The sequence below is a fragment of the Podarcis cretensis genome (assembly GCF_951804945.1).
Source record: "Podarcis cretensis genome assembly, chromosome: 11".
Taxonomy (NCBI): Eukaryota; Metazoa; Chordata; class Lepidosauria; order Squamata; family Lacertidae; genus Podarcis; species Podarcis cretensis.
In genome coordinates this window covers 27,824,965-27,849,476 of record NC_137180.1, presented here as the reverse complement: position 1 = coordinate 27,849,476, position 24,512 = coordinate 27,824,965, and the positions used below count along the sequence as shown (strand labels likewise).

The window sequence follows — 24,512 nt, the reverse complement described above, 5'->3', positions numbered from 1 at the left end:
CTGATTTCTTTTCAAAATTAAACATGTCAGAATTACATGTGTAAAGTTTGCATTAAAAGATGCAAAAAAACACTCAAGATTTCATCAGTTTGTGGCGGAAAGCTTAATTCCCTTGCAGCCTTCTTTGGTTTCAAATTAGCATGATAAATTCTCTTTTATTTTTAAAAAGGCATGTTCTTAATTCTCTCCCTTCCCCCAGTTGTGGACACAGCCCATCAAGTCTTGCATCTGCAAACTGGTTTAACAGAAACATGTATTCAAGTAACATGATAAAAGCCCTAAAATTTACGACAAGTGAGCCATGAAATTATATTCTTTATCATAATTAAGTTCTTTTTTTAAAAAAAAATCTGTCTTTTAAAGCTTATGCATAACAGATCTCTGTGAGCCCCACAACGAATGCCAGCTTTTCTAAATTACTTAGCTTTGGATCAGTACTTTTATTCTGGGGGTACTCAGGGGTACACACAGTGCTATTTTTCTAGAAAAACTCACCATGAACTCTTAGAATGGCAATGAGGCTCACCTGAGAGGTGGCGGAACTAAGTTCCGGAGAGTTCCGGCTGGAAAAAGCATTGGGTACGCAGTACCAGTATCTTTTTTCTACAATAAAAACATTGTGTCTGATACTAGGATTAAATACAGGCACTATGTATTTTTAAGGGGGCGGGAGTTGCCCCAGCATCCTAAAACGAGTTCCTTCCCTGCTCACTTTACTATTTCAAGTATACAGTTGTACCTTGGTTCTCAAACTTAATCCGTTCTGGAAGAATGTTCCAAAACCAAAGTGTTCCAAAACCCATAGAAAGTAGTGCAAAATGGATTTTTTAAAAAAATGATATTTATTAGAGTTTAACAATAAAAACATACACAAACAAAAAACAAAAACAAGCAAGTATAATTTCCATCCTTATTTTCTTAAACCTAATTTCCCTGACCTCCTTGCACCTCCCCCTTATGTATTCCAATTTCATTATCAAATCAGCAAATCCATTCCCTTACTTCCCATATTTTTTAATAATTTTGTTCTTTTTCCATATTCAGCACCCCTGAAAACCACATAGTTTTTAAACCCATGTCAATTCTAACCTTCATTAATTTTATAATATTTATTAAGATAGTCTTTAAATTTCTTCCAATCTTCTTCCACTGTCTCTTTCTCCTGGTCTCGGATTCTGCCAGAGTAGTGCAAAATGGATTAATCCATTCCAGACTTTTAAAAACAACCCCTAAAACAGCAATTTAACATGAATTTTGCTATCTAATGAGACCATTGATCCATAAAATGAAAGCAATAAACAATGTACTGCAGTCACATAATCAGTCAGTAGCTGAACTGGGTTCCACACAGTCACAAAAACAAAGCAAAAAAGCCACAACAATGCAAAAGAAATAGCAAAAAAACAGACAAACCTCAGCGTAACACTCAAAACGGAAGTGTGGCACTCAAATTGGAAGCGTAACACTCAAAACGGAAGTGTGGCACTCAATATGGAGCACGTTCGGCTTCTGAAAAAAGTTCGCAAACCAGAACACCTCTGAGTTTGCAGTGTTTGGGTTCCAAGTTGTTTGAGTACCAAGGTGTTTGAGAACAAGGTACCACTGTACCTCACTTTTCACGCAAAGCGCTCAAGATGGCACGCTTTTCTTTTCTTTTCCCCTCCCCACCCCTCCATTTTATATTTGCAACAGCCCTATGAGGTAGGCCAGGCTGAGGCCCCGCTAGGCCAGTTTTGCTAGGCTGCATCATCAGGGAGTGAGCAAGATACCCTTGAGGGCAGCTAGAAAACTAGATTTCCTTGCTGTTCTTTGGCTGAGGTACATATTGTTAGTTGGCGTCTCCCATGCTCTTGCCAAACGTGCTTTAAAGAAGCATATGCGCAACAGGGGACCTCTGTCGGGTCGGGCGCTCCCTTGCGCATTATGGTTTGGCCATGTGCTCTGCATGCGCCTGTTGAAAGCATTATGTGCATAGCAGTCCCAGAGTGCAAATGGAGATGGCCTATTGTGTTGATTTTACTAGGGCTCTCCTGGCTTGTGGGCTTTCAGTTGAATTAGCAGGGGTCAGCAAACCTTTTCAGCAGGGGGCCGGTCCACTGTCCCTCAGACCTTGTGGGAGGCCGGACTATATTTTTTTGGGGGGGAGGGAAAAATGGATTCCTATGCCCCACAAATAACACAAAGATGCATTTTAAATAAAAGCACACATTCTACTCATGTAAAAACACGCTGATTCCTAGACTGTCTACGGGCCAGATTGAGAAGGCGATTAGGCCGGATCCAGCCCCCAGGCCTTAGTTTGCCTACCTATGAATTAGAGCATGGTACTGATAATGTCAAGGATGCAGGTTCAATCCCTGTGTGGGACAACTGCAAATTCCTGCACTGAAGGGGGTTGGACTGGATAATTGTCAGGGTCCCTTCCAGTGCTACAATTCTATTATTCCATGAGTTTCCTTAATAACTGAGAATGAGAGAGAGAGAACACTTTTCCAGGCACTCACTGAGCCAGACTCCTGCCCCCCTCAAAAAACCCAGGCAGTCATGAAATAGTGTGAAGTTGGGAGAGTCTGGTTTTTTTTTAATTTAAATGTGAATTGAATTGTAAATTTACCACCTGCATTCCATAGCCCGTCTCACCCTTAGGCTAGCCAGGCGTAGCTGCAGCATGTGGTTTCCGTAGTTAACAAATATTAAGTGTAGTTTTAAATAATTATGGGACTGTGGTCGATAGGGAAAGGTGGGGCAAAATCTCTGTAAAAAAATAAATAAACCCCAAGTACTCAGCTTTCAGCCATGACGGAAAGTAAGACTAAAATCTGGACTCTCCCAAATAAAGAGTGTGACTTAACAGGCTCTTTCCTTTCTGCTTTGTAGAATATGTGGAGGTTGTGCGCATGGTCACATTCACACCATATGTTTAAAACACTGTGGCGCCACTTTATTCAGTCGTGCCCCCACCAAATTCTGGGAGTTGTATTTTGCTAAAGGTACAGAGAGTTCTTAGGAGTTCCCCTCGCAGAGCAACCATTTCCAGAGTGGTTCAATAGTCAATCCCTCTTTCGCAGGGAACTCTGGGAATTGCATCTTGGCCAGCGTTCAGCCAAGCTGAATATTAATAGAATCGTAGAGTTGGAAAGGAACCCCAAGGATGCAGGAATCTTTTTGCCCAATGTGGGACTCGAACCCACTGCCCTGCGATTAAGAGTCTCATGCTCTACCGACTGAGCCAGATGACAATGGAAGCTGCAACTCACTCATCTGGAGTTAGTCTCACTGAAGTCGGTGGTGTTTTCTTCTGACTGAGCATGGAGCATGCTCTCATGGAATAAAAAAAAAAAGTTTTGCTGAAAGTCCTACTGATGCGTCTGTTTGAACATTCATATACAGTGGACGCTCGGGTTGCGAATGTGATCCGTGTGGGGTGCACGTTTGCAACCCGCAGCGGCGCACATGTGCGGGTTGCAATTCGGCGCTTATACACAAAGTGCGATTTAGCACTTCTGCGCATGTGCGACTGCCGAAACCCGGAAGTAACCTGTTCCAGTACTTCTGGGTTTTGGCAGTCCGCAACCCCAAAAAACGCAACCTGAAGCAAGGTATGACTGTATTTAATCCAAGGGCCTTCTGGCAGTTCCCTCACTGTGTGAAGTGAAGTTACAGGGAACCAGGCAGAGGGCCTTCTCTGTAGTGGCACCCTCACTGTGGAACTATTTGACTTTTAGGAGACATCTGAAGGCAGCCCTGTTTAGGGAATTTTTAAATGGTTGATGTTTTATTGTGTTTTTAAATATTTTGTTAGCCACTGTTCAGAGTGGCTAGGGCAGTCAAATGGGTGGCATATAAATAATGTTGTTGTTGTTTCTTTTATGAAAACGAATCACACCCAGTAATGTCCGCTCTTCTTTTGCCCAGGCGATTGCCAGCTGCAGACGCCGTGTCGAATCCAGAAGTGCACCACGGACTTTGTGGCGCTGACTTCTCACCTGAACTCTGCCCTTGATGGCTTTGATTTGGAATTCTGCAAAGCCCTGCGTGCCTATTCCGCCTGCACCTACCGCAACTCCAAAGTCTGCCGCGGGAACCTGGTCTACCATTCGGCTGTGCTGGGGATCAGCGATCTCATGAGCCAGAGGAACTGCTCCAAGGATGGCCCGACCTCCTCGACGAACCCCGAAATCACCCACGACCCGTGTAATTACAGCGGCCGCCAAGGAGCCGGCGAACTTCGCGGGGGAGGAGAGCAGAATCCGCCCACGTACTTTTTCTGTGGCCTGTTTGGAGACCCCCACCTGCGGACCTTTAAGGATCACTTTCAGACGTGCAAAGTGGAAGGGGCATGGCCCCTCATAGATAACAACTACTTGTCGGTGCAGGTGACAAATGTGCCCGTGGTCCCCAGATCCAGCGCCACTGCCACAAATAAGGTGCGTACAAGGCGCATGCCTTATTTTCCTCTTTAAAAAGTTACAGTAGAGTTTGAAATTTATAGACGGCAGGATTTTGATGAATTGGGATATGGAAGAAAGGGCCAGTTGCAGAACTGTGCCAGGCAGGGAATCCCTAGGCTGGCTTATGCAAACCAGCCTGGCTGGCCTAGCGGAAGAGCAAATCTGTTAGCATGACGAAAGGGTGTTGATGGGTCACCCCAGAGGAATCCTTTGGCCTGGAGAGACAGGTGTTGCTTTGGTGATGGGGTGTGTTTTTGAGGTGACAGGAAAAGAGAGGTGTTGGGTTTTTTTATAGCAAGGTGTTCTGGGAAGAAGAAGGGAGAAGAAAGACTGGGATCCATCTTGGGCAGGCTGGCTGAAGGCTGGCTTCACTGCTGTAGGGGACAAGTCCCTCTTGAAGTGACCATGCTGTAAGATCTGGGCTTCCCTCCATGCAGACTGAATTGGTAAATAGGTGAATAAAGAAGATTTCTTAAAGCTACAGCATTCTCTGACGTGTCTCAGTTCTGCAAAGGAACACTGACCCAGGTGAGTGCCTGGAACCCCCTGGGATTTTGCAGAGAGTAGTGGTGGCAGCACACAATTTTTGTAACAGTATTTTAAATCCGAAACTTTCCTCCCTTCCCCTTTTTGGTGATGGTGGCGAGAAAGCAGAGCTCTTGCATGTGAATGTATGTTTAATTCTTTCAGACTAGAGAACATGCAATCAAAGCATGCTCACAGATAGGTGGCCAAGAAGAGACAGCTGGTTTTAAGGAGCAGCTCACCTGCTATGCTATGCAGTGACCAAGGGAAGGTCTCTTGTGCTGTGGGCAGGGAACATTGGCTGAGAGTTGATGAAGATTGGAGGGTTTATGAGCAGCATTGAAGTTCTCCAAATCCTGAAGGAAAAGTGTGGTTGGGAATAACGTGGAAGGAATTGCATTGTGGTGAAGTACATTTGTTGGTTTACAGTCTGTAAATAAGGTTTGGTGGAAAGGAGATTGAGCTCTACTAGCCAGTTTTCGATTGGCTGTGTTGTGCCTGGCGGCTGAGTGCAATAGGAGATGGATTTTGACACACTAGAGCATGGTGCTGATAAGGCCAAGGTTGCAGGTTCGATCTCCATAAGGAACAGCTGCATATTCCTGCATTGCCGCGGGTTGGACTAGATGATCCTTGGTGTCCCGTCTGAGTGTACAGTTCTGTGATTCTACGAATTATTCTGTTCTTTAGCAAGAGTACATACCTGGGATCACACGACAGAGATGTGTTAATGCCAACTGTTAAAGAGATCCTGAAAAAACATTCTTGTAAATGTAAAGTGTGCTGGACTTTGAGAATGCTAAGTTTTCTTTTTAAATGTTTATTATTAGTATTATTAAAATAAATAAATACATTCAAATTAAATTATACAGTGCTGATGCTAGTGGGATAAATGGCACTTCTGGCATCTATTGTCTTAAATTTTGTGAGTGGTAGGATTAAAACACTGAAAAGGAACACACCCCCCCCAAAGAGGAATATTTCCGACCGAGTAGAGCTGTATGAAAGACGTGACTTGTTTGTATGAATTAAAAAGGTGGAGGCTCTGGATCACTGCTCTTGGCAGATTTAGTGTGACATTATTCTAGTGGGTGGGGAACTTCCCTCAATATGGCTTTGGCCCATATTGAGCCAGTGTTGTAGTCCATTAAGTTCAATGTATGTTAAGAGACCTGAGTTCAAATGCTAAGACCCGCGGAGGGAAAAACGGAGATTTGTCTTAGAAGTTGCTTCTGAGAATGACTTCATTAAGGAAACGCTGTTAGTGCCTCTGGGCTTTTGGGCTAAAGAGCAATCTGAAGTGCAGGGTGGTTATTAAAAACAACAACACAAAAGTGACGTAATGCTGCTTTCAGAGTGCCAGTGGAAGCATACAATTAGCAATTTGTAAGATAAGTATTTTGGGAAGAACAATATGTTTGGTCCTTTTCTATGCATAATTGACCCTTAATGCCTGTAATTTGGTGTTGAGGATCCCACCACAGCCCCTGTTCCCCCTCCCCCCCAAAAAAATTCTGCCTGCGTATCAGCTCAAAGTTGCAGACACAATTTGATCTGGGGTGTGTTAATGTTTTTTTAAAACAAAAAAACCTCATGACCTTCCAAAGTGCTTTTTTTTGGGTGTAGCCATGGAGATATTTTATGACCTAACTATTCAACATGCTATCAAGCCCAGTTCAAGATCTTAATGGTGACTTTTAAGGCCCTGAATTGCTTGGAACCCAGTTATCCAAAGGCCCCCTTCTTCTTACTCTGTCCTGTCGGGGATTAAAGTTCTACTGGGAAGGCTCTTGACACCATCTCTGAATGATGCTCATAGTTCAGCAGCTTGAGAGAGGCCTTCTCCTGGGTGGTACCCCAGCTGTGGAATGCCCTCCCCTTTGAAAAATGACTGGCAAACAATATTATTTAGTGTTGCACGCTGGCTACGAACTTACCTTTTCCACCAGGTGCTTAATTTGCCAGGCCAGCAATAGTAATATTGAGGAAGAGCAGTTGTGTTATTTGTGGTGGTTGTTTTTCACAGAATCGTAGAGTTGGAAGGGACCAGGGGGGTCATTCAGTCCAACGCAAGAATCTTTTCCCTAACATGGGGCTCGAGCCCACAACCCTGAATTTCTATCCCACCATTTCTCAAAGCACCTTAAGGTGTTGTACACCTCCCTTCCTCCCTCCTTCTCTCATCCTCACAACAGCCATGTGGGGTAAATTAGGCTGTGAGAGAAAGATTGACCCCAAATCACCCACTGGGCTTCATGGTTGAGTTGATTTGAAGCCCGGTCTCCCCAGCTCTTAGTTCAGCACTCTAACCCAGGGTTCCTCAAACTTGGGTCTCCAACTCTTTTTGGACCACAGTTCCCATCATCCCTGACCATTTGTCCTGATAACTAGGAATGATGGGAGTTGTAGTCTAGCAACAGCTGGAGACCCAGGTTTGGGAAACCCTGCTCTAGCCACTGGCTTTTGGTAATTTTTTAATCTTAAACTATGTCACCCACCCTGGGATCTCTTGCTGACGAAGGCTGAGCTAAAGGTGAAATTAAAATAAATAAATTTCTGTGTGATGTTTAGTTCTCTTGGATAGAGAGGTTTGAATAAGTGAGCTGTCAGATACCGAAGTGGATGCTCTTCTGAGTGGTGCTGTCTTTTGTTACTACTTAATGTGGTTTTGAAGTTGCATTGCCCAGGCTCGCAATCCTGGGGAAAGCGCTGCGTTCAACACCCTGCCTTTTAACAACAGAAGCCGGCAAGCACAAAAAATGAAAATGGAAAATGAAAATACCATCGTCAATGTTAAGAGGTGATTGATCCAAACCGTGCATCTGCATCCACAGGGATGTTCAAATAGGCAGAGGCAACTAATGGGATGTGGGTGTGTTCATTAAAGAGACTTTGACTGTAGGATGTCTGAAAGAGGTTTCTTGGCACTGGTGATTCTATTGGATGCTACACAGACCTTGAGGTTTTGCTTCCACTGCCAGGCAAATAGGCTTTTATCAGAATACCTTTGTGCTGTCATGGAAGCCGTGCATGACATACCTCTGAAAGCCTTAATGCATTTACTTGAAACCCTTTGAGTTTTGTTGCTTAAACATTCCCTTTTTAAAGATGCGTTATGGAAAAGTATTCTGTTTTCTGTAGTTCTTTTTTCACGTTTACCCATGCAAAGTTGCATAAAGCGCCCACCATTTTCAGGGTGGCCTCATACCTAGCTTAATGACAAGTCAGTCGCTTCTCTTCTTTTTAACAAGACATCCCCCCCCCCCCGATGATATTATTATTATTATTATTATTATTATTTTGCTGTCAAAAGTGATCTCTCCAAACAAGACATGTAGTGAGCGAGAACTATACCTTTCGTTTGGAAGAACGAGGCTTCGGAATTAAAGTCTGCATTTTGCAAGTTCTGCTAAGTAGTATAGATTTCTCATTAAAAAGAGAACAGGCTTAATTTAGATTGGAATAAATATTCCCCACCTCCCCCAGAGCAGACTGTTCACTTTGGTTGTGGGTTTAAGCAGCAGGAATTTCAGCAGCGGTCTTTTTAGGTTTGAGAGCAAGAACCCTCTTTCAGCATTAGCCAAGGGGGAATGTATTTACCTAATATCAATGAGGGCAATACCATTTTAACTATCTGATAAAAGAAACAACATACACAGTACAGGCCGCTCCCCCCCCCCTTACATGGAGGTTACTTCCGTGCACATAAGTGAAATCGGGTAAAGTGAGGAGCACCCTTTAAACGCCCTCATTAAACGCCCTGGTACAGTGGTACCTCGGGTTACAGGCGCTTCAGGTTACAGACTCCGCTAACCCAGAAATATTACCTCGGGTTAAGAACTTTGCTTCAGGATGAGAACAGAAATTGTGCTCCGGCAGCATAGCAGCAGCCAGAGGCCCCATTAGCTAAAGTGGTACCTCAGGTTAAGAACAGTTTCAGGTTAAGAACGGGCCTCCAGAACGAATTAAGTTCTTAACCCAAGGTACTAATGTATCCAGAAATATCCACAACTAGGATGGAAGCTGTGGGGCTGGCTGGAGACAGCTCAGGGAAGCCGTGGCTGTTGCTGCTACGCTACTGCACACACCAGCTGTTAGGCGGGGAGGCTGAGCAGCATAAACAAAGCCCCACTGCACTTCTGGTTTCTTAGGGGCTTTCTCTGCCCTCAGTGACGTCTCATTTGGGGGATCATCTCCTCGAAAGCTGTGAGGACTTTTCAGCTCTCTCCTGCCATTTCCGGGTTTGAAATGAACTAGTTAATTATTTCCCTGCGACACGCATATATGTGATTGTGTGCAAGTCAATCACACGTAAGTGAGGCTGGGCACCTGTATTGCACACTATAATGAATTTGGATGTTTGGTGACCTTGGAGAAAATAGGCGGGAGAAGTAATTCACGTTGTCTGGAGATACAACAAATTTAACCAGGGTGGGGAACTGGCGGCCCATGTTTCACATCTGACTCATAAGGCCTTTCTTTTGGGCTTCCTGACTCTCTGTGAAGCCCCACCCCCTGTCTTGAGTTGGTGGGGGCGGGAATACCTTGCTCTTCTTAATATGCACATTACAAATCGGGAAGCATGGAATGAACTTTGCAAGTTGGTACCTCGGGTTAAGAGCTTAATTCGTTCTGGAGGTCCGTTCTTAACCTGAAGCACCACTTTAGCTAATGGGGCCTCCCGCTGCCGCCACACCGCCGCTGCGCGATTTCTGTTCTTATCCCGGAGCAAAGTTCTTAACCCGAGCTACTATTTCTGCGTTAGCGGAGTCTGTAACCTGAAGCGTCTGTAACCCGAGGTACCACTGTATTCCCGTAGGCACCAGTGTGGGTTTTTCAGTAACAACTGTGGAATCTCCAAATGTGCTTCTGATTTGTGGCGCTGGGTTTTGGCTGGCAGCGGAAGATCTTCAGCGAATAGGAGACTGGACATAAAAGTTACTCATCTCCCTGCAAGAGTAATGCAACACTACTGAATGCTGTAGTGTTATAGAAACCTCTTCCTTGACACACCCTGTTGTAGCTTTGATGATCTTATGCTTACTTCCAATCAGGGAAGGCTTAAGAGGTCCGCTTCGTTTCCTTTGCTGGTTTCTTGCAAGGTTGGGAGTACCTTGCAGAAGATGCAGCCATCTCGGTTGTAAACAATCTCACTTGCAGAAAAGTTCGCCTTTCTCTTGGTCTCCTTTGTTGCCTTTCGCTGACTGGCTCTGACTCTTACGGTTTGCTAAATGGCTGTTTTCATGTCCCTTCTGTTGCAGTTACTTTAATTTTCTGGTCAAATGTGCATCTCTCTGATAGGAGGCAAACAATTGGCACTAAGAATTCTTACACCTTAGGTGTGTGTTGTGTAACATTGTTGAAATAAAGAATATTCTTAATCTCCAGTTGTGTTCCACATGCCCTTTTTTATCTGTAGAAGACGAGCGTATCAGGTTTCAGGTCAAGAGTGTGGCAGCGTAGCTCAACTTTTACAACAATTTGTTCATTTTCATAGAATTGTAAAGTTGGAAGGGATCCTAAGGGTAATCTAGTCCAACCCCCTGCAATGCATGAATCTCAACTAAAGCACTCATGAAAAGAAGCATGAATTGCTTCTTTTAGTGCCTGTTTCTGTGAGTCGCAGAGCTTGGCAATTAGTAATGGAGGCACAATTTACTTAACTGGTTGAGACGAGCTTTGTCTTCTGGTTTCTGTGACATTGAGGCCCAAGAGTTGTGTATTATCCACCTTCTTGAATTCACCTTTGCCATTACTTGCTATGTTTCTGTGTAGTATTTAATTTTGAGGGGAAAGGTTGAGCTGTCTCCCCAAAAGCTTGAATTGCTGCTGTCTGTGCCGCAGGTGAACCCAGCAAGATCTTTACTTGGCAGCATTGTAATCCAGTCTTCTTTAAAACTATAGGGCAGAGCACTGGATCTCTCTGACCTGCTTTCCAGCATTGCTCTGACGAAGTTAACAGATGGTTCAAATTGATTAGATCTCACCTGGAATCAACATAAATAGGTAGCAAAAGAACAAGGAGGGAGAATGCTGGCACTGACAAAATAAGAAAATAAGTTTGACCTCAGGGTTACCTTCTCTGTCCTTATGTTGGTTTCACTTCCTTGAAGAAAAAAAAAAGAGATTGGTTGTCTAGTTTCTTGGTGTCATTTGAAATGCCAGTTTTGTAACTGCTCGCACCTGTGTGCAGTGAGTCACTACCATATCTTGATGGGATCTTGTTCTTTTCCATGCTTCCTCACTTTTTGCTCTTCTCAAGAGATTGCTTATTTCAGGTAAATCCAGGTAGCCATCTGTTCTGGTAAGTAACATCAATAGGTTCTGTACTTCAAAAATGGCATTGGGCCACAGGCATCTTTTTTGAAAATATCTGTCAGAAAAAGCAAGGAGTAAAAACACACACACAAAAAGTCATATGTGGGCCTCCTGTGGAGTCAGAGTGCCATTTCAGCAGCCTACATGACAACTGTGCTTTTGAAAAGATAGATAGATATGCTAGCTAGACAGACCTGTTTTGGGATTGCCTTTGACTTGCATGCCAGCCACATTTCCGGAAGAGAATTTGGTACAGTAAAATATACAGTAGGCCTTCTTGGGTACGGCAAGGAAACACCTTTGTGTTCATCAGCATGAAAAGGAATTTGCATTTCTTACCTACCTCTGTAGTTAGAAAATGCACCTGGATTTAGGCCTTGTACACAGAACCATTTGAATGCATATGGTTGTCTGGGTCAGAGGACAATATAACTCTTGCCCCATCTTGTTCTTCATACAAAAGCAGAGCAGGCTAGTGGTGGATTTTTGATACTGTTGATGGGACAATAGGGTGGCACTGTGGTCTAAACCACTGAGCCTCTTGGGTTTGCTGATCAGGTCAGCAGTTCGAATCCCTGCGACAGGGTGAGCTCCCGTTGTTGTCCCAGCTCCTGCCAACCTAGCAGTTTGAAGGCACATCAGTGCAAGTAGATAAATAGGAACCACTGCAGCGGGAAGGTAAATGGTGCTTCCATGCGCTCTGGTTTCCATCACGGTGTTCTGTTGTGCCAGAAGCAGTTTACTCATGCTAGCCACATGACCCGGAAAGCTGTCTTTGGACAAACCCTTGGCCTGAAGCGAGATGGGCACCACAACTCCATAGTCGCCTTTGACCGGAGTTAACCTTCTAGGGGTCTTTTACTTTACTTACTTTACTTTTGATGGGACAGTATCCTACACTGCATCTCAGAGCAGCAGGTCACTCTGCCCTCATTCTGCCCCATAGCACGTACATGAGATGGCTGCCTCTCTCTTTTCAAGTTTGAGCCCAAACTTACCTTTCTATAGCGATAGGCGAGGTGCTGCTGGCTCTTTGCTATGGCTTAGGCAGCGGTTCTCAACCTGTGGGTCCCCAGATGTTGTTGGACTACAACTCCCATCATCCCTGAGCTCTGGCCTTGCTAGCTAGGGGTGATGGGTGTTGTAGTTCAACAACATCTGGGGACCCACAGGTTGAGAAAGACTGGCTTAGAGGATGCCTGGAAAAACTTAGGCAGAGGGCCTTCTCGGTAGTGGCGTCCTCCCTGTGGAACACCCTCCCATCAGATGTCAAGGAAATAAACCACTACCTGACTTCTAGAAAACATCTGAAGGCAGCACTTTTTAGGGAAGTTTTTAATGTTTTATGTTTTATCGTGTTTTTAATATTCTGTTGGGAGCCACCCAGAGTGGCTGGGGAGGCCTGGCCAGATGGATGGGGGTATAAGTAATAAATTATTATATTTAGGTTGGTCTTATCAGCCCTGAGTCTTCCCCAAGCAAACATCAAGCCTTCCATGGAGGGACCTGACAACAAGGAGATCTTGCTGGCGGCAGAACAGGGGAGGTTTTCTAGGGCTGTGTACACACCTTTCATTTTTAAAGTGCATGAGTTTCATCCGAAGAATCTTGGGAACTGTAGCTTAAGAGAGCTGGGAATTATAACACTGGGGGTAAGCTACACTTCCCAAGATTCTTTGGGAGAAGCTTTGTGCATTGAAGGTGTGGTTTTGTACGCAGCCTATGTCTTGCTCGTAAGATCCGGGCACTCGTAAATGTACTAAGGAGCTTCTCGGTCATTGCTCTTCAGAGCTAATGTCTCCTTGATTGTAGTTGTGAGAGTTTGCCTTATATTGAGGTAGGCAATTAGCCCATCTAGGCCAGCACTCCCTGTTCTAATGGGCACGGTTCCTTCCTGCTGCCTGATGTTCTTTCTCAGTGGAAAATAGGAGCTGGGACTTAAAAGATGTTGATGTACCTTGGAGGCGGGTCTCAGACTGGGCAGCTTGTGCCCATGAAAAGGGCAGTTTCTTAAGAGCACAGGAAAACAAAAACTTTCACCAGGACAACTTGTGTGTTTTATTTTTTTGGAAACAAAATACCGGCGTTGAGACTGTTGGCTTGCATGGATTATGTAAACATAAGCAAATTTATGGAAAATTTCTGTAATTTATAGTCTGATTCGCCTACTGATATGCAGGGACAATGTGCTCCGTGGGGCACTGGAGCTTCAATCTCTGGCTCCGGGGAATCATGTACAGACCCACCTGTGGCATTAGAAGTTGCCTCTGTATTATCAAAACATACTTTTGAAACCCATGAAGCCTAGAAACTCTTCTATGGGATGCTGAATTGGAGTCCCAGTATCCAGTTTTAAATTTGAACCCATGCAATAGGAACATACATGGGTCATATCCAACTAACTCCTTCCACCAGCGCAAGAGATTTTCCTTGCACAATAGAGCTTTTCTCTCTGGTCATGCCTGAGTGGGGATTCGAACCCTGATCTCCCAGGTTCTAGTCCGACACACTAACTACTATACCACACAGACTTCCTAGAGTACTTCTACTGTAGGGCAGCTCTATAAATTGAATAGGTATAAAGGGAAAGCCAAATGTCTCTTAGAGAGAAGGATCTGAAATGTTTTCCTTGAATTTTGAATTTGTTTGATTCTGGATTGTTTTATTGGAATTTTCGATGCATTGTGAACCACTTCTGAGATCCATTCCCCCCTTAAAATATAAAGCAGTATGGAAATGAAAAGAAAATAACAATAAAAAATAAATCCCATTGGTGGAAAAGGTGCCTAGACGTTCCATTGTGGCCACTGCAACCAAGGTTTATGGTGCCATTTGGTGATTCGCTTAAACAGTGGAACCTCGGTTTTTGAGCATCTCTTAAGCCAAACGTTTCGGTTTTCGAACACCGAAAACCTGGAAGTAAATGCTTCCATTTTCGAACGCGGCTCGGAAATTGAACGGCTTCCAAGGTGTGTTTCTCCATTTTCTCAATGGAATTTTTCGACCGCCCATTGCGCCTTGGTTGTCGAACATTTCGGGAGTCGAACGGTTTTCCAGAACGCATTATGTTTGACAACCGAGCTACCACTGTATACCTGAGCTTCGAACACTGTTTCATAGGTAACCTTTGACAGGCTGAGAGCGAGTGAGGTTGCTTAGCGCCACCCAGTGAGGTGACACCGAGTAGAGCTTTGAACTTTGCGCATTAAGTATAGAACTCAGGTGTTTGTGTGGCATAGGTTGTCTTAGGAGAGCTGGGATTTATGGCAGGTGCTCCTTACTGGTGAGCTGAGAGGATTGAGTGGAATGGAAGTATTAAAAATGAATGAGCCAAAGTAGTTTGGAAGGAGAGTTGGGGCAGGGTGAGGTGGGGGGAGAGAGGCGAAATGTTTAACAAAGGCATTGATGTTTTAAATGCACAACAATATTACCTATTAATAATAAATGGTGTGGTAAGAGACCAAATGTGCCAGAGTAAGTTATTGCAGTTTATGGATTAGGTCAGAGAAGCAATGCGGATGGTGTCTGGAGGTTCAGTGACTAAAAAAACATTTGCACGAGCCTCCTCAAGGTGGGTTGGTGTGGGGTGTGTGGGAAGCAACCTTTAAGGGGCAGTAATTGACACAGCAGCTTAGTCTGTAGCTTGGATGGGGTGGTCCTGAGGGGATACCTCCCCCACTCTGTCAAAGACTAGCATCCTGGGGAAAAATGCATTTGCAGTTCCTGTGTATTGCAGTTACATCCAAAATGGATGTGCTTGAGTAGCTCATCCAGGGCTGGGCCTACTTGCATTGGGAGCCTGCTAGCTAAATTTGGAAAGCAGTTAGTGACCATTGGAGGACTTTGAATGCTACCTGGAGAGCAGTAAATCATGCCTTGATTCTCTTTCATAGCAAAGACCGAAACAGCACGTTCGCCGGCGGGTCTGCTACAGTAGTGGCTGGCTGCCTCTGCGAAGACCCCATACTCTCCAACATTTCTCTGATGAAAATAGGAACGTCCTGTTCAATACTACTGCTGCTACTAGTGCTACTACTAATATTTATACCCCACCCATCTGAATGGGTTGCCCCAATCCACTCTGGGTGGCTTCCAACATACAGTACAGTCAAACCTTGGATCCAGAATGCCTCTGGTTTCGGCTCCCAAACACCGGAAACCCGGAAGTAAATGCTCCGGTTTCCAAATGTTTTTTGGAAGCCAACCGTCCAACACTGCTTCCGCTTGAGTGCAGGAAGTTCCTGCAACCAATCTGAAGCCACGCCTCTGTTGTCGAACATTTCGGAAGCCGAATGGGCTATGGAACGGATTAGGTTTGACAACCGAGGTTTGACTGTATATGAAAACATAATAAAACATTAAACATTTAGAAAACTTCCCTATATAGGACTGCCTTCAGATGTCTTCTAAAGGTTGTATAGTCACTTATCTCCTTGGCTCGGGGGTCACATAACTCCATAGCCTCCAACATTTCTCCGATGAAATTAGGGATGCCCTAAGGAAAAGCAGGACATTCTAGGATCAAGTCAGAAACTGGGATGACTTCTGTAAATCCTGGACTGTCCCTGGAAAATATGGACATTTGGAGGGTCTGCAACCAGCCTTTTTCTCCTGAAATGTTGTTGGACTATTTATTTATTTAGAAAGATCCATAAGCTGCTTGATCACAAAGCTTTCTAAGTAAAAAGATTGCAGCCAAGCTAAAATACACAAAGCTGTTAAAAAACAAATATACATCAAATCACTGTCTGTAAAGCACAGATAAAATCAGCAAAACGCTTAAAAACTAATAGAGGTAACTACATTATATGACTACAACTCCCGTCATCTCTGACAATTGGTGTTGCTGGCTGGGGAGTCTGGAGTGTGTTGAGGGTATAGTGTTGGGGAAGGCTGTTTTTATGGTCTAGTCTGAAGCATCCTTGCATAGAAATAGAAATTGTGATAGGATGGGATGTTGCAGTTGGTTACTAGATAATGTCCAATGTTACTTGGAGTAGACCTGTTGAAATGAATGGCCTTAAGTCTATGGTTATCAGTGGGTGGTATTCTGTGTGTGATTGACGTTGGACATTGCCCTGAAGCAGGGATGGAAGACCTCAGATCTGGGGGCCAAATGCATCCCTCTAACTAACCCGTGAATTCTCCATATGCCATATCCCTACTTTGCACCCTCCTTGAGAAGTTGTTGCTTGGCTAGAATTCAATCTTGAACTCTTATAATACCTTTTCCTGAATAGAGGATAGGAGTGTGTGTATAAGTTAGTCTACTGTAAAAGTAGGGACGCGGGTGGCGCTGTGGGTTAAACCACAGAGCCTAGAACTTGCCGATCAGAAGGTCGGCGCTTCGAATCCCCGCGACGGGGTGAGCTCCCGTTGCTCGGTCCGTGCTCCTGCCAACCTAGCAGTTCGAAATCACGTCAAAGTGCAAGTAGATACATAGGTACCAGTCCAGTGGGAAGGTAAACGGCGTTTCCGTGCACTGCTCTGGTTCGCCAGAAGCGGCTTAGTCATGCTGGCCACATAACCCGGAAGCTGTATGCCAGCTCCCTCGGCCAATAAAGCGAGATGAGCACCGCAACCCCAGAGTCGGCCACGACTGGACCTAATGGTCAGGGGTCCCTTTACCTTTACCTTGTTGTTTAGTTGTTTAGTCAGGTCCGACTCTTCATGACCCCATGGACCAGAGCACGCCAGGCACTTCTGTCTTGCACTTTCTCCCGCAGTTTGGTCAGGCTCATGTTTGTAGCTTCGAGAACACTGTCCAACCATCTCATCCTCTGTTGTCCCCTTCTCCTTGTGCCCTCAATCTTTCCCAACATCAGGGTCTTTTCCAGGGAGTCTTCTCTTCTCATGAGGTGGCCAAAGTATTGGAGCCTCAGCTTCAGGATCTGTCCTTCCAGTGAGCACTCAGGGCTAATTTCCTTAAGAATGGATGCGTTTGATCTTCTTGCAGTCCATGGGACTCTCAAGAGTCTCCTCCAGCACCATAATTCAAAAGCATCAATTCTTCGGCGATCAGCCTTCTTTATGGTCCAGCTCTCACTTCCATACATCACTACTGGGAAAACCATGGCTTTAACTATACGGACCTTTGTTGGCAAGGTGATGTCTCTGCTTTTTAAGATGCTGCCTAGGTTTGCCATTGCCTTTCTCCCAAGGAGCAGGCGTCTTTTAATTTCGTGACTGCTGTCACCATCTGCAGTGATCATGGAGTCCAAGAAAGTAAAATCTCTCACTGCCTCCATTTCCTCCCCTTCTATTTGCCAGGAGGTGATGGGCCCAGTGGCCATGATCTTTGTTTTTTTGATGTTGAGCTTCAGACCATATTTTGCGCTCTCTTCTTTCACCCTCATTAAAAGGTTCTTTAATTCCTCCTCACTTTCTGCCATCAAGGTTGTGTCATCTGCATAAACGAGGTTGTTGATATTTCTTCCCTGCAATCTTTATTCCAGCTTGGGATTCATCCAGCCCAGCCTTTCGCATGATGAATTCTGCATATAAGTTAAATAAGCAGGGAGACAATATACAGCCTTGCCGTACTCCTTTCCCAATTTTGAACCAATCAGTTGTTCCATATCCAGTTCTAACTGTAGCTTCTTGTCCCTCATAGAGATTTCTCAGGAGACAGATGAGGTGATCAGGCACTCCCATTTCTTTAAGAACTTGCCATAGTTTGCTGTGGTTGACACAGTCAAAGGCTTTTGCATACTCAATGAAGCAAAAGTAGATGTCTTTCTGGAACTCTCTAGCTTTCTCCATAATTCAGCGCATGTTTGCAATTTGGTCTCTGGTTCCTCTGCCTCTTCTAAATCCAGCTTGCACTTCTGGGAGTTCTCTGTCCATATACTGCTTGAGCCTTCCTTGTAGAATTTTAAGCATAATAACCTTGCTAGCGTGTGAAATGAGTGCAATTGTGCGGTAGTTGGAGCATTCTTTGGCACTGCCCTTCTTTGGGATTGGGATGTAGACTGATCTTCTCCAATCCTCTGGCCACTGCTGAGTTTTCCAAACTTGCTGGCATATTGAGTGTAGCACCTTAACAGCATCATCTTTTATAATTTTAAATAGTTCAGCTGGAATATCATCACTTCCACTGGCCTTGTTATTAGCTGTCAGGGAACTGCCATCGGAAGGACAGGTGGTGAGAAGGCTTCAGGAGAAGAGGAGAGACACTTCTTCAGCAGAAGAGGGAACCAGTAGGGGGAGTGCGGGAGCTCCAAAGGAAAGGGAGTCGGAGGGGAGGCTCTGGGATACTTCCAGTGAGAACAGTGAGGAGGTATCAGGACACCCTTTAAGGACCCCCACCCCTCGCCGGAAACTGTCACGCAGGGAATCCAGGAGGCGCATGTCCGTGAAACAGCTTTTATGTTGGAAACGTTTCCGCAAACGCCCACTGTCAGATTCTACCAGCGACTGACGGAGCCACCCCGAAGGGCTCCGCTCAAGGCAGGGCTTCACTACACTGAGTGAGCTCTGAGGGATCTAGCTTTAACGCACAAGCAGCTCATTATCCCACCACAGCAATCTGACAGTCCCTGAAAGCAGCTTGTGCAAAGAGAGGCATCATGAGCAACCCAGCCGGAGCCGGAGATGGGGGAGCAGCTGCAGCCGGTCCTAGCCTGGAAGAAAGGTACAGGATGTTGGAGGTACAGTTAGCTCTGCAAACGGCGAGGCTTGAGGAGAGGAGGGCTCATGATGCAGAAAAGGGGAAAGCCGCCCAGCTCTCGAGGAAAGTGCCTGGACTGGTGCAGAAGTTTGGGGGTGATCCCAGGAATTATCAAGCCTTCAGGACAGAGATGCAATATGCCCTCAATCTGCAGTTTGATGATTTTCCTGATGAGGATTCGAGGGTTGCTTATGTGATTGGGCATCTCGAAGGCGGGGCAAAAGATTGGGTGAGGCCACTAATGGCAGCCAATAATGAAGCCCTAAGGGACACAAGGAAGTTTTTTCGCGCCATGGATCTGATGTTTTCCAGCGAGATTGAGCAGGGAGTGGCGCGCAGGCAGTTAATGGCGTGTAAACAAGGGAACCGATCTGTCCGTGAGTACTGGACTGAGTTCACCATGTTGATCCATAAATTAGGTTGGGATTTGTCAGCGGAACCGATACAAATGCTGTTCGAAGAAGGACTATCTTCGGCAGTGAAAGACGAACTTTCCCGGGGGCCCAGGGCGGAGTCTATGGACCATCTGACTAAATCAGCGCTGGCCATAGGATCACGCCAGGAGGCCAGAGCCTTGGAGAAGCGGGAAGGGAAAGGGGAGCGTTGGAGGGATTTCCGCATTCCAGAGATTCCAGAGCAGCCTTCTCTGCCAGCAGAGCCGATGGAAATCGGAACAGCGCGCGCGCGCGCAATTTCAAACCCCAGTGAAGGGCGGAAGAAGGAGGGAAAAGGCGCCAAGAAATGTTTTCTCTGCCAACAGCCAGGTCACTTTGCCAGAGTTTGTCCGCAAAGAAAGGAATGGCAAGGAATGGCGGGAGCTGTTGGGGAGGAGGGAGAAGGAGCTAAGGAGCAAGTAAAAGCCAACGCCTGGCTGCCACCGATGGGGCACAGCAGCCAGGCCAAGGAACAGTAAATGTGCCCACGCCAGAACCCCCAAGACCAGCTCTTGTAATAGAGGTATTGCTGGAGCTGGCAAACGGACACCCACTAAAGGTGAAGGCGCTATTAGACTCAGGCAGCTCCTGCAACTTTATGAGTAAGGAGTTTGCAGCCGCACATCAGATACAGACCATCCCTTTAAAAAATCCCCTGCAGGTGACCACGATTGATGGGAGGGCGCTGTTGGGGGGAGAAGTAAACCAGCAGACTGTCCCCATGACAATGAGGGTGGCAAGACACACGGAACTGATAGCGTTTAATATAGCCACTTTGGGAGGAGCGCCCATCATTTTGGGGATGAGCTGGCTAGCGCTGCATGATCCGCTTGTGGGATGGCATCAGAGAGTGGTTTCCTTTGGGTCAGCACATTGTATGGGACACTGCACAGAAAAAGGGGGCCAAGTAGGCACTCAGGCCACGTTAGCAAAGATAGAAGCAACGGATCAAGGTAGGGTACCACGACAATATGCAGATTTTGCCGACGTCTTCAGCGAAAGGGAAGCAGATAAACTACCCCCGCACAGACCCTTTGACTGCCAAATCAACTTACTCCCAGGAGCACAATTGCCAGTGGGCAAGGTGTATGCAATGTCTGACAGGGAGATGCAGGAGCTAAGGGAGTTTATTGACAAAAACCTCAAGCGTGGGTTCATCAGAGAGTCACGAGTGGTGGGGGGTAGCCCAGTGTTCTTTGTGGACAAAAAAAATTCGGACAAACCGAGATTAATTGTGGACTTCCGGGCCCTAAACGCAGTGTCCGAACCCGTGACTTTCCCTATGCCCAGAATCGATGACATTCTGACCCGGGTGAGAAAAGGGAAGATTTTTACCAAGCTGGACCTGAGGGGGGCGTATAACCTGATACGTATGAGAAAGGGAGATGAGTGGAAAACCACTATGTTCACCCCCTTGGGAGCATTTGAGTACTGCGTTATGCCTTTCGGCCTCCAGGCGGGATCGGCAGTATTTCAATCATTCATGAATCACGTGCTAGGACCATTGCTGTACAAGAACTGCGCTGCGTTCTTGGATGATGTACTGGTGTACTCAGAGGATGAAGAGCAGCATGTGCGAGATGTACGAGAGGTACTGAGGAAACTGCAAGAAAACCAGCTGTGGGTGAAACTGGAGAAGTGTCAGTTTCACACCAGGGAGGTGGAATTCCTAGGGTACCGGTTGTCGGACAAGGGGCTGGCCATGGATCCTAGCAAGGTGCAAGCGGTGCTGGAATGGAGGCCACCGAAAACTAAGAAAGATGTGCAGAGGTTTTTGGGGTTCGGAAACTTCTATCGGAAGTTCATCAAGAACTTCGCCCACTTAACAGCCCCCATCACGGATTGTCTCAGCAGTAAGAAGAAATTTGTCTGGACGGAAGAAGCGCAGCGAGCTTTCGAAAGTTTAAAGAGGGCGTTTGCTTCGGAAGAACAACTCTTACACGTGGATCTGCAGCAGCCGATGAGGGTGGAAACCGACGCGTCTGACAGAGCGGTGGGCGCCGTGCTCCTGCAGCCAGGACCGAATACGTCAGAATGGAGACCGTGTGCCTTCTTCTCGAGGAAATTGAACAAATCCGAGAGGAATTATACAGTGTACGACAGAGAATTACTCGCCGTCCACGAAGCGTTCAAGAGATGGAGACACCTGTTGATTGGGGCGCAACACAAGGTTCAAGTGCGGACAGACCACAAAAATCTAGAATACTGGAGGACAGCCCGAGTATTGAACCAGAGACAAGTAAGATGGGCGCAAGAGTTCTCCAAGTTCAATTTTGAAATTCGCTACGTGCCAGGGGCTGAGAATGTCAGGGCGGACGCTCTCTCCCGAAAACCTGAGTACTTGGAGGGGAAAGAGGGGCGGAAGAAAGACATATCATCTCGGAGGACCACTGGGTTTGTGGGGCGGCATTGGTGGGGCAAAGAGAACTGGTAGAGGGTATTGAGAACGATGAATATGCCCAAGAAAAACTTAGGGAACTCAGGGAGACAGGTGAGAACGCAGGGGGTTTTGAGGAAAAGAACGGAAAACTATATTACAAAGGGGCCCTCTACATACCAGATGGGGAACTAAGAGGGCGGGTGCTCAAACAGTTGCATGACAGCCCCACGGCGGGGCACTTCGGGCAGCACAAGACCATGTGGTTGGTTACCAGGGAGTTTTGGTGGCCCAAGGTGAGGGAAGACATGCGGGAGTATGTCAGGGGATGCGACAGGTGCCAAAGAGCGAAGGGAGAGAGGTTGGCGCCAGCAGGGTTATTAGAACCCTTACCCACCCCAGAAAGGCCATGGGAGATGGTATCCATAGACTTCATGACCGATCTACCGAGATCCAAAGGGAAAACCGCGGTCATGGTGGTGGTAGATCTACTAACTAAGATGTGCCACTTTATAGCTTGTTCACATGCAGTGACCGCGGAAGAAACCGCAAGGTTGTTTGTGAAGCACATTTTTAGGTTGCATGGCGCCCCCTTGAGGGTTTTGAGCGACAGAGGAAAACAATTTACTTCCAGGTTCTGGAGGAAACTAATGAGCATGTTGCATGTGGAGGTAAGTTTTTCCACCGCCAGGCACCCAGAAACAAATGGGCAAGCAGAAAGGGCAAACGGGGTTTTGCAACAATATCTGAGGTGTTATGTAAAGGACAGAGAAACTGATTGGGTAGACAGGTTACCTCTGGCAGAATTTGCCTACAACAACGCGGAGAACGTGTCCACAGGGATGAGTCCCTTTCTAGCCAATTATGGGTGTCATCCTCGGGCGTTTCCAGGAGAAGGAGGGGGGAGGTGGAGTGTACCTGCAGCGGAAAATTTTGTTGAAGAGATGGAAGCGATCCACCGTCAGCTCCAACTCAACTTAGAGAAAGCCAAAGAAGAATATAAGAAGCAAGCAGACAGAAATAGGAGGGAAGGCGAAACCATAAGGGTGGGTAACCGGGTGTGGCTATCCACCCAAGGACTGCCGTTCAAGGGAGGGTGTAAGAAATTGAGACCCAAACGGTTGGGACCCTTTGAGGTCATACAGCAGGTCAACCCAGTAGCATTCAAACTCCGATTGCCCAGTCACATGAAATTGCACCCAGTATTTCACAGGTCATTACTGTCGCCGTACAGAGAGGGACGTGAGTGGGGGGAACATGAGAGGGAGGTCACCCGGACACCCGTCATAGAAGAGAGAGAACGCAACATGGATGTGGCAGGGATCATTGATTCCAGGTGGAAGGGAAATCAGGTGGAATACTTGGTAGAATGGGAGGGGGAGGAAGAGTCAGAAAACACATGGGTACCGGCAGAGGAAGTCAAAGACGAGATTTTAATAGAAACGTTTCATCGGCGTTTCCCAAGAAAACCACAACCAGTGGCAAGATTTAGGAGGGAACACTTCGGTACTACAGATGAGGAAGGGGAGTTTGAAGGGTTCCCAGAGTCGGGGGTGGAGGTGGAAACAGATTCCGACGAAGGAGAGGAAGATGGGGAAAGAGACGGAAGGCCGTGGTTAGAAGTGTTTGAATCCTCGGAGGATGAGGGGAGTTCCTTCCAGGGATTTCCGTCCTCACCGCCAGTAAGAGAAGAGGCGGGAGGGGGTGAAGGGGGCCCTGGGGGGGAGGTGGATGTCAGGGAACTGCCATCGGAAGGACAGGTGGTGAGAAGGCTTCAGGAGAATAGGAGAGACACTTCTTCAGCAGAAGAGGGAACCAGTAGGGGGAGTGCGGGAGCTCCAAAGGAAAGGGAGTCGGAGGAGAGGCTCTGGGATACTTCCAGTGAGAACAGTGAGGAGGTATCAGGACACCCTTTAAGGACCCCCACCCCTCGCCGGAAACTGTCACGCAGGGAATCCAGGAGGCGCATGTCCGTGAAACAGCTTTTATGTTGGAAACGTTTCCGCAAACGCCCACTGTCAGATTCTACCAGCGACTGACGGAGCCACCCCGAAGGGCTCCGCTCAAGGCAGGGCTTCACTACACTGAGTGAGCTCTGAGGGATCTAGCTTTAACGCACAAGCAGCTCATTATCCCACCACATTAGCAGTGCTTTCTAAGGCCCATTTGACTTCACTCTCTAGGATGTCTGGCTCAAGGTCAGCAACCACACTACCTGGGGTGTACAAGCCATCCATATCTTTCTGGTATAATTCCTCTGTGTATTCTTGCCACCTCTTCTTGATGTCTTCTGCTTCTGTTAGGTCCTTACCACTTTTGTCCTTTATTATGGTAATCTTTGTACAAAATGTCCCTTTCATATCTCCAATTTTCTTGAACAGATCTCTGATTCTTCCCATTCTGTTGTTTTCCTCTGTTTCTTTGCATTGCTCATTTAAGAAGGCCTTCTTGTCTCCCCTTGCTATTTTTTGGAAGTCTGCATTCAATTTCCTGTATCTTTCACTATCTCCCTCGCATTTTGCTTGCCTTCTCTCCTCCGCTATTTGTAAGGCCTCGTTGGACAGCCACTTTGCTTTCTTGCATTTCCTTTTCATTGGGATGGTTTTCATTGCTGTCTCCTGTATAATGTTACGAGCCTCCATCCATAGTTCTTCAGGCACTCTGTCCACCAAATCTAAATCCTTAAACCTGTTCCTCACTTCCACTGTGTATTAATAAGGGATTTGACTTAGATTGTA

At 46.3% G+C, this 24,512-nt stretch overlaps 1 protein-coding gene across 4 annotated transcripts in view; it reads left to right on the top strand.

The window, feature by feature from the left end:
• RGMB (repulsive guidance molecule BMP co-receptor b) overlaps positions 1-24,512 on the top strand; it is a 50,686-nt gene that overhangs the window by 16,019 nt on the left and 10,155 nt on the right. For all 4 annotated transcript variants that reach the window (XM_079995662.1, XM_079995664.1, XM_079995665.1 and 1 more), the window contains one exon: positions 3,916-4,427. In XM_079995662.1, the coding sequence (XP_079851788.1) occupies positions 3,916-4,427 (512 nt within the window). The remainder of the gene's footprint in view (positions 1-3,915; positions 4,428-24,512) is intronic.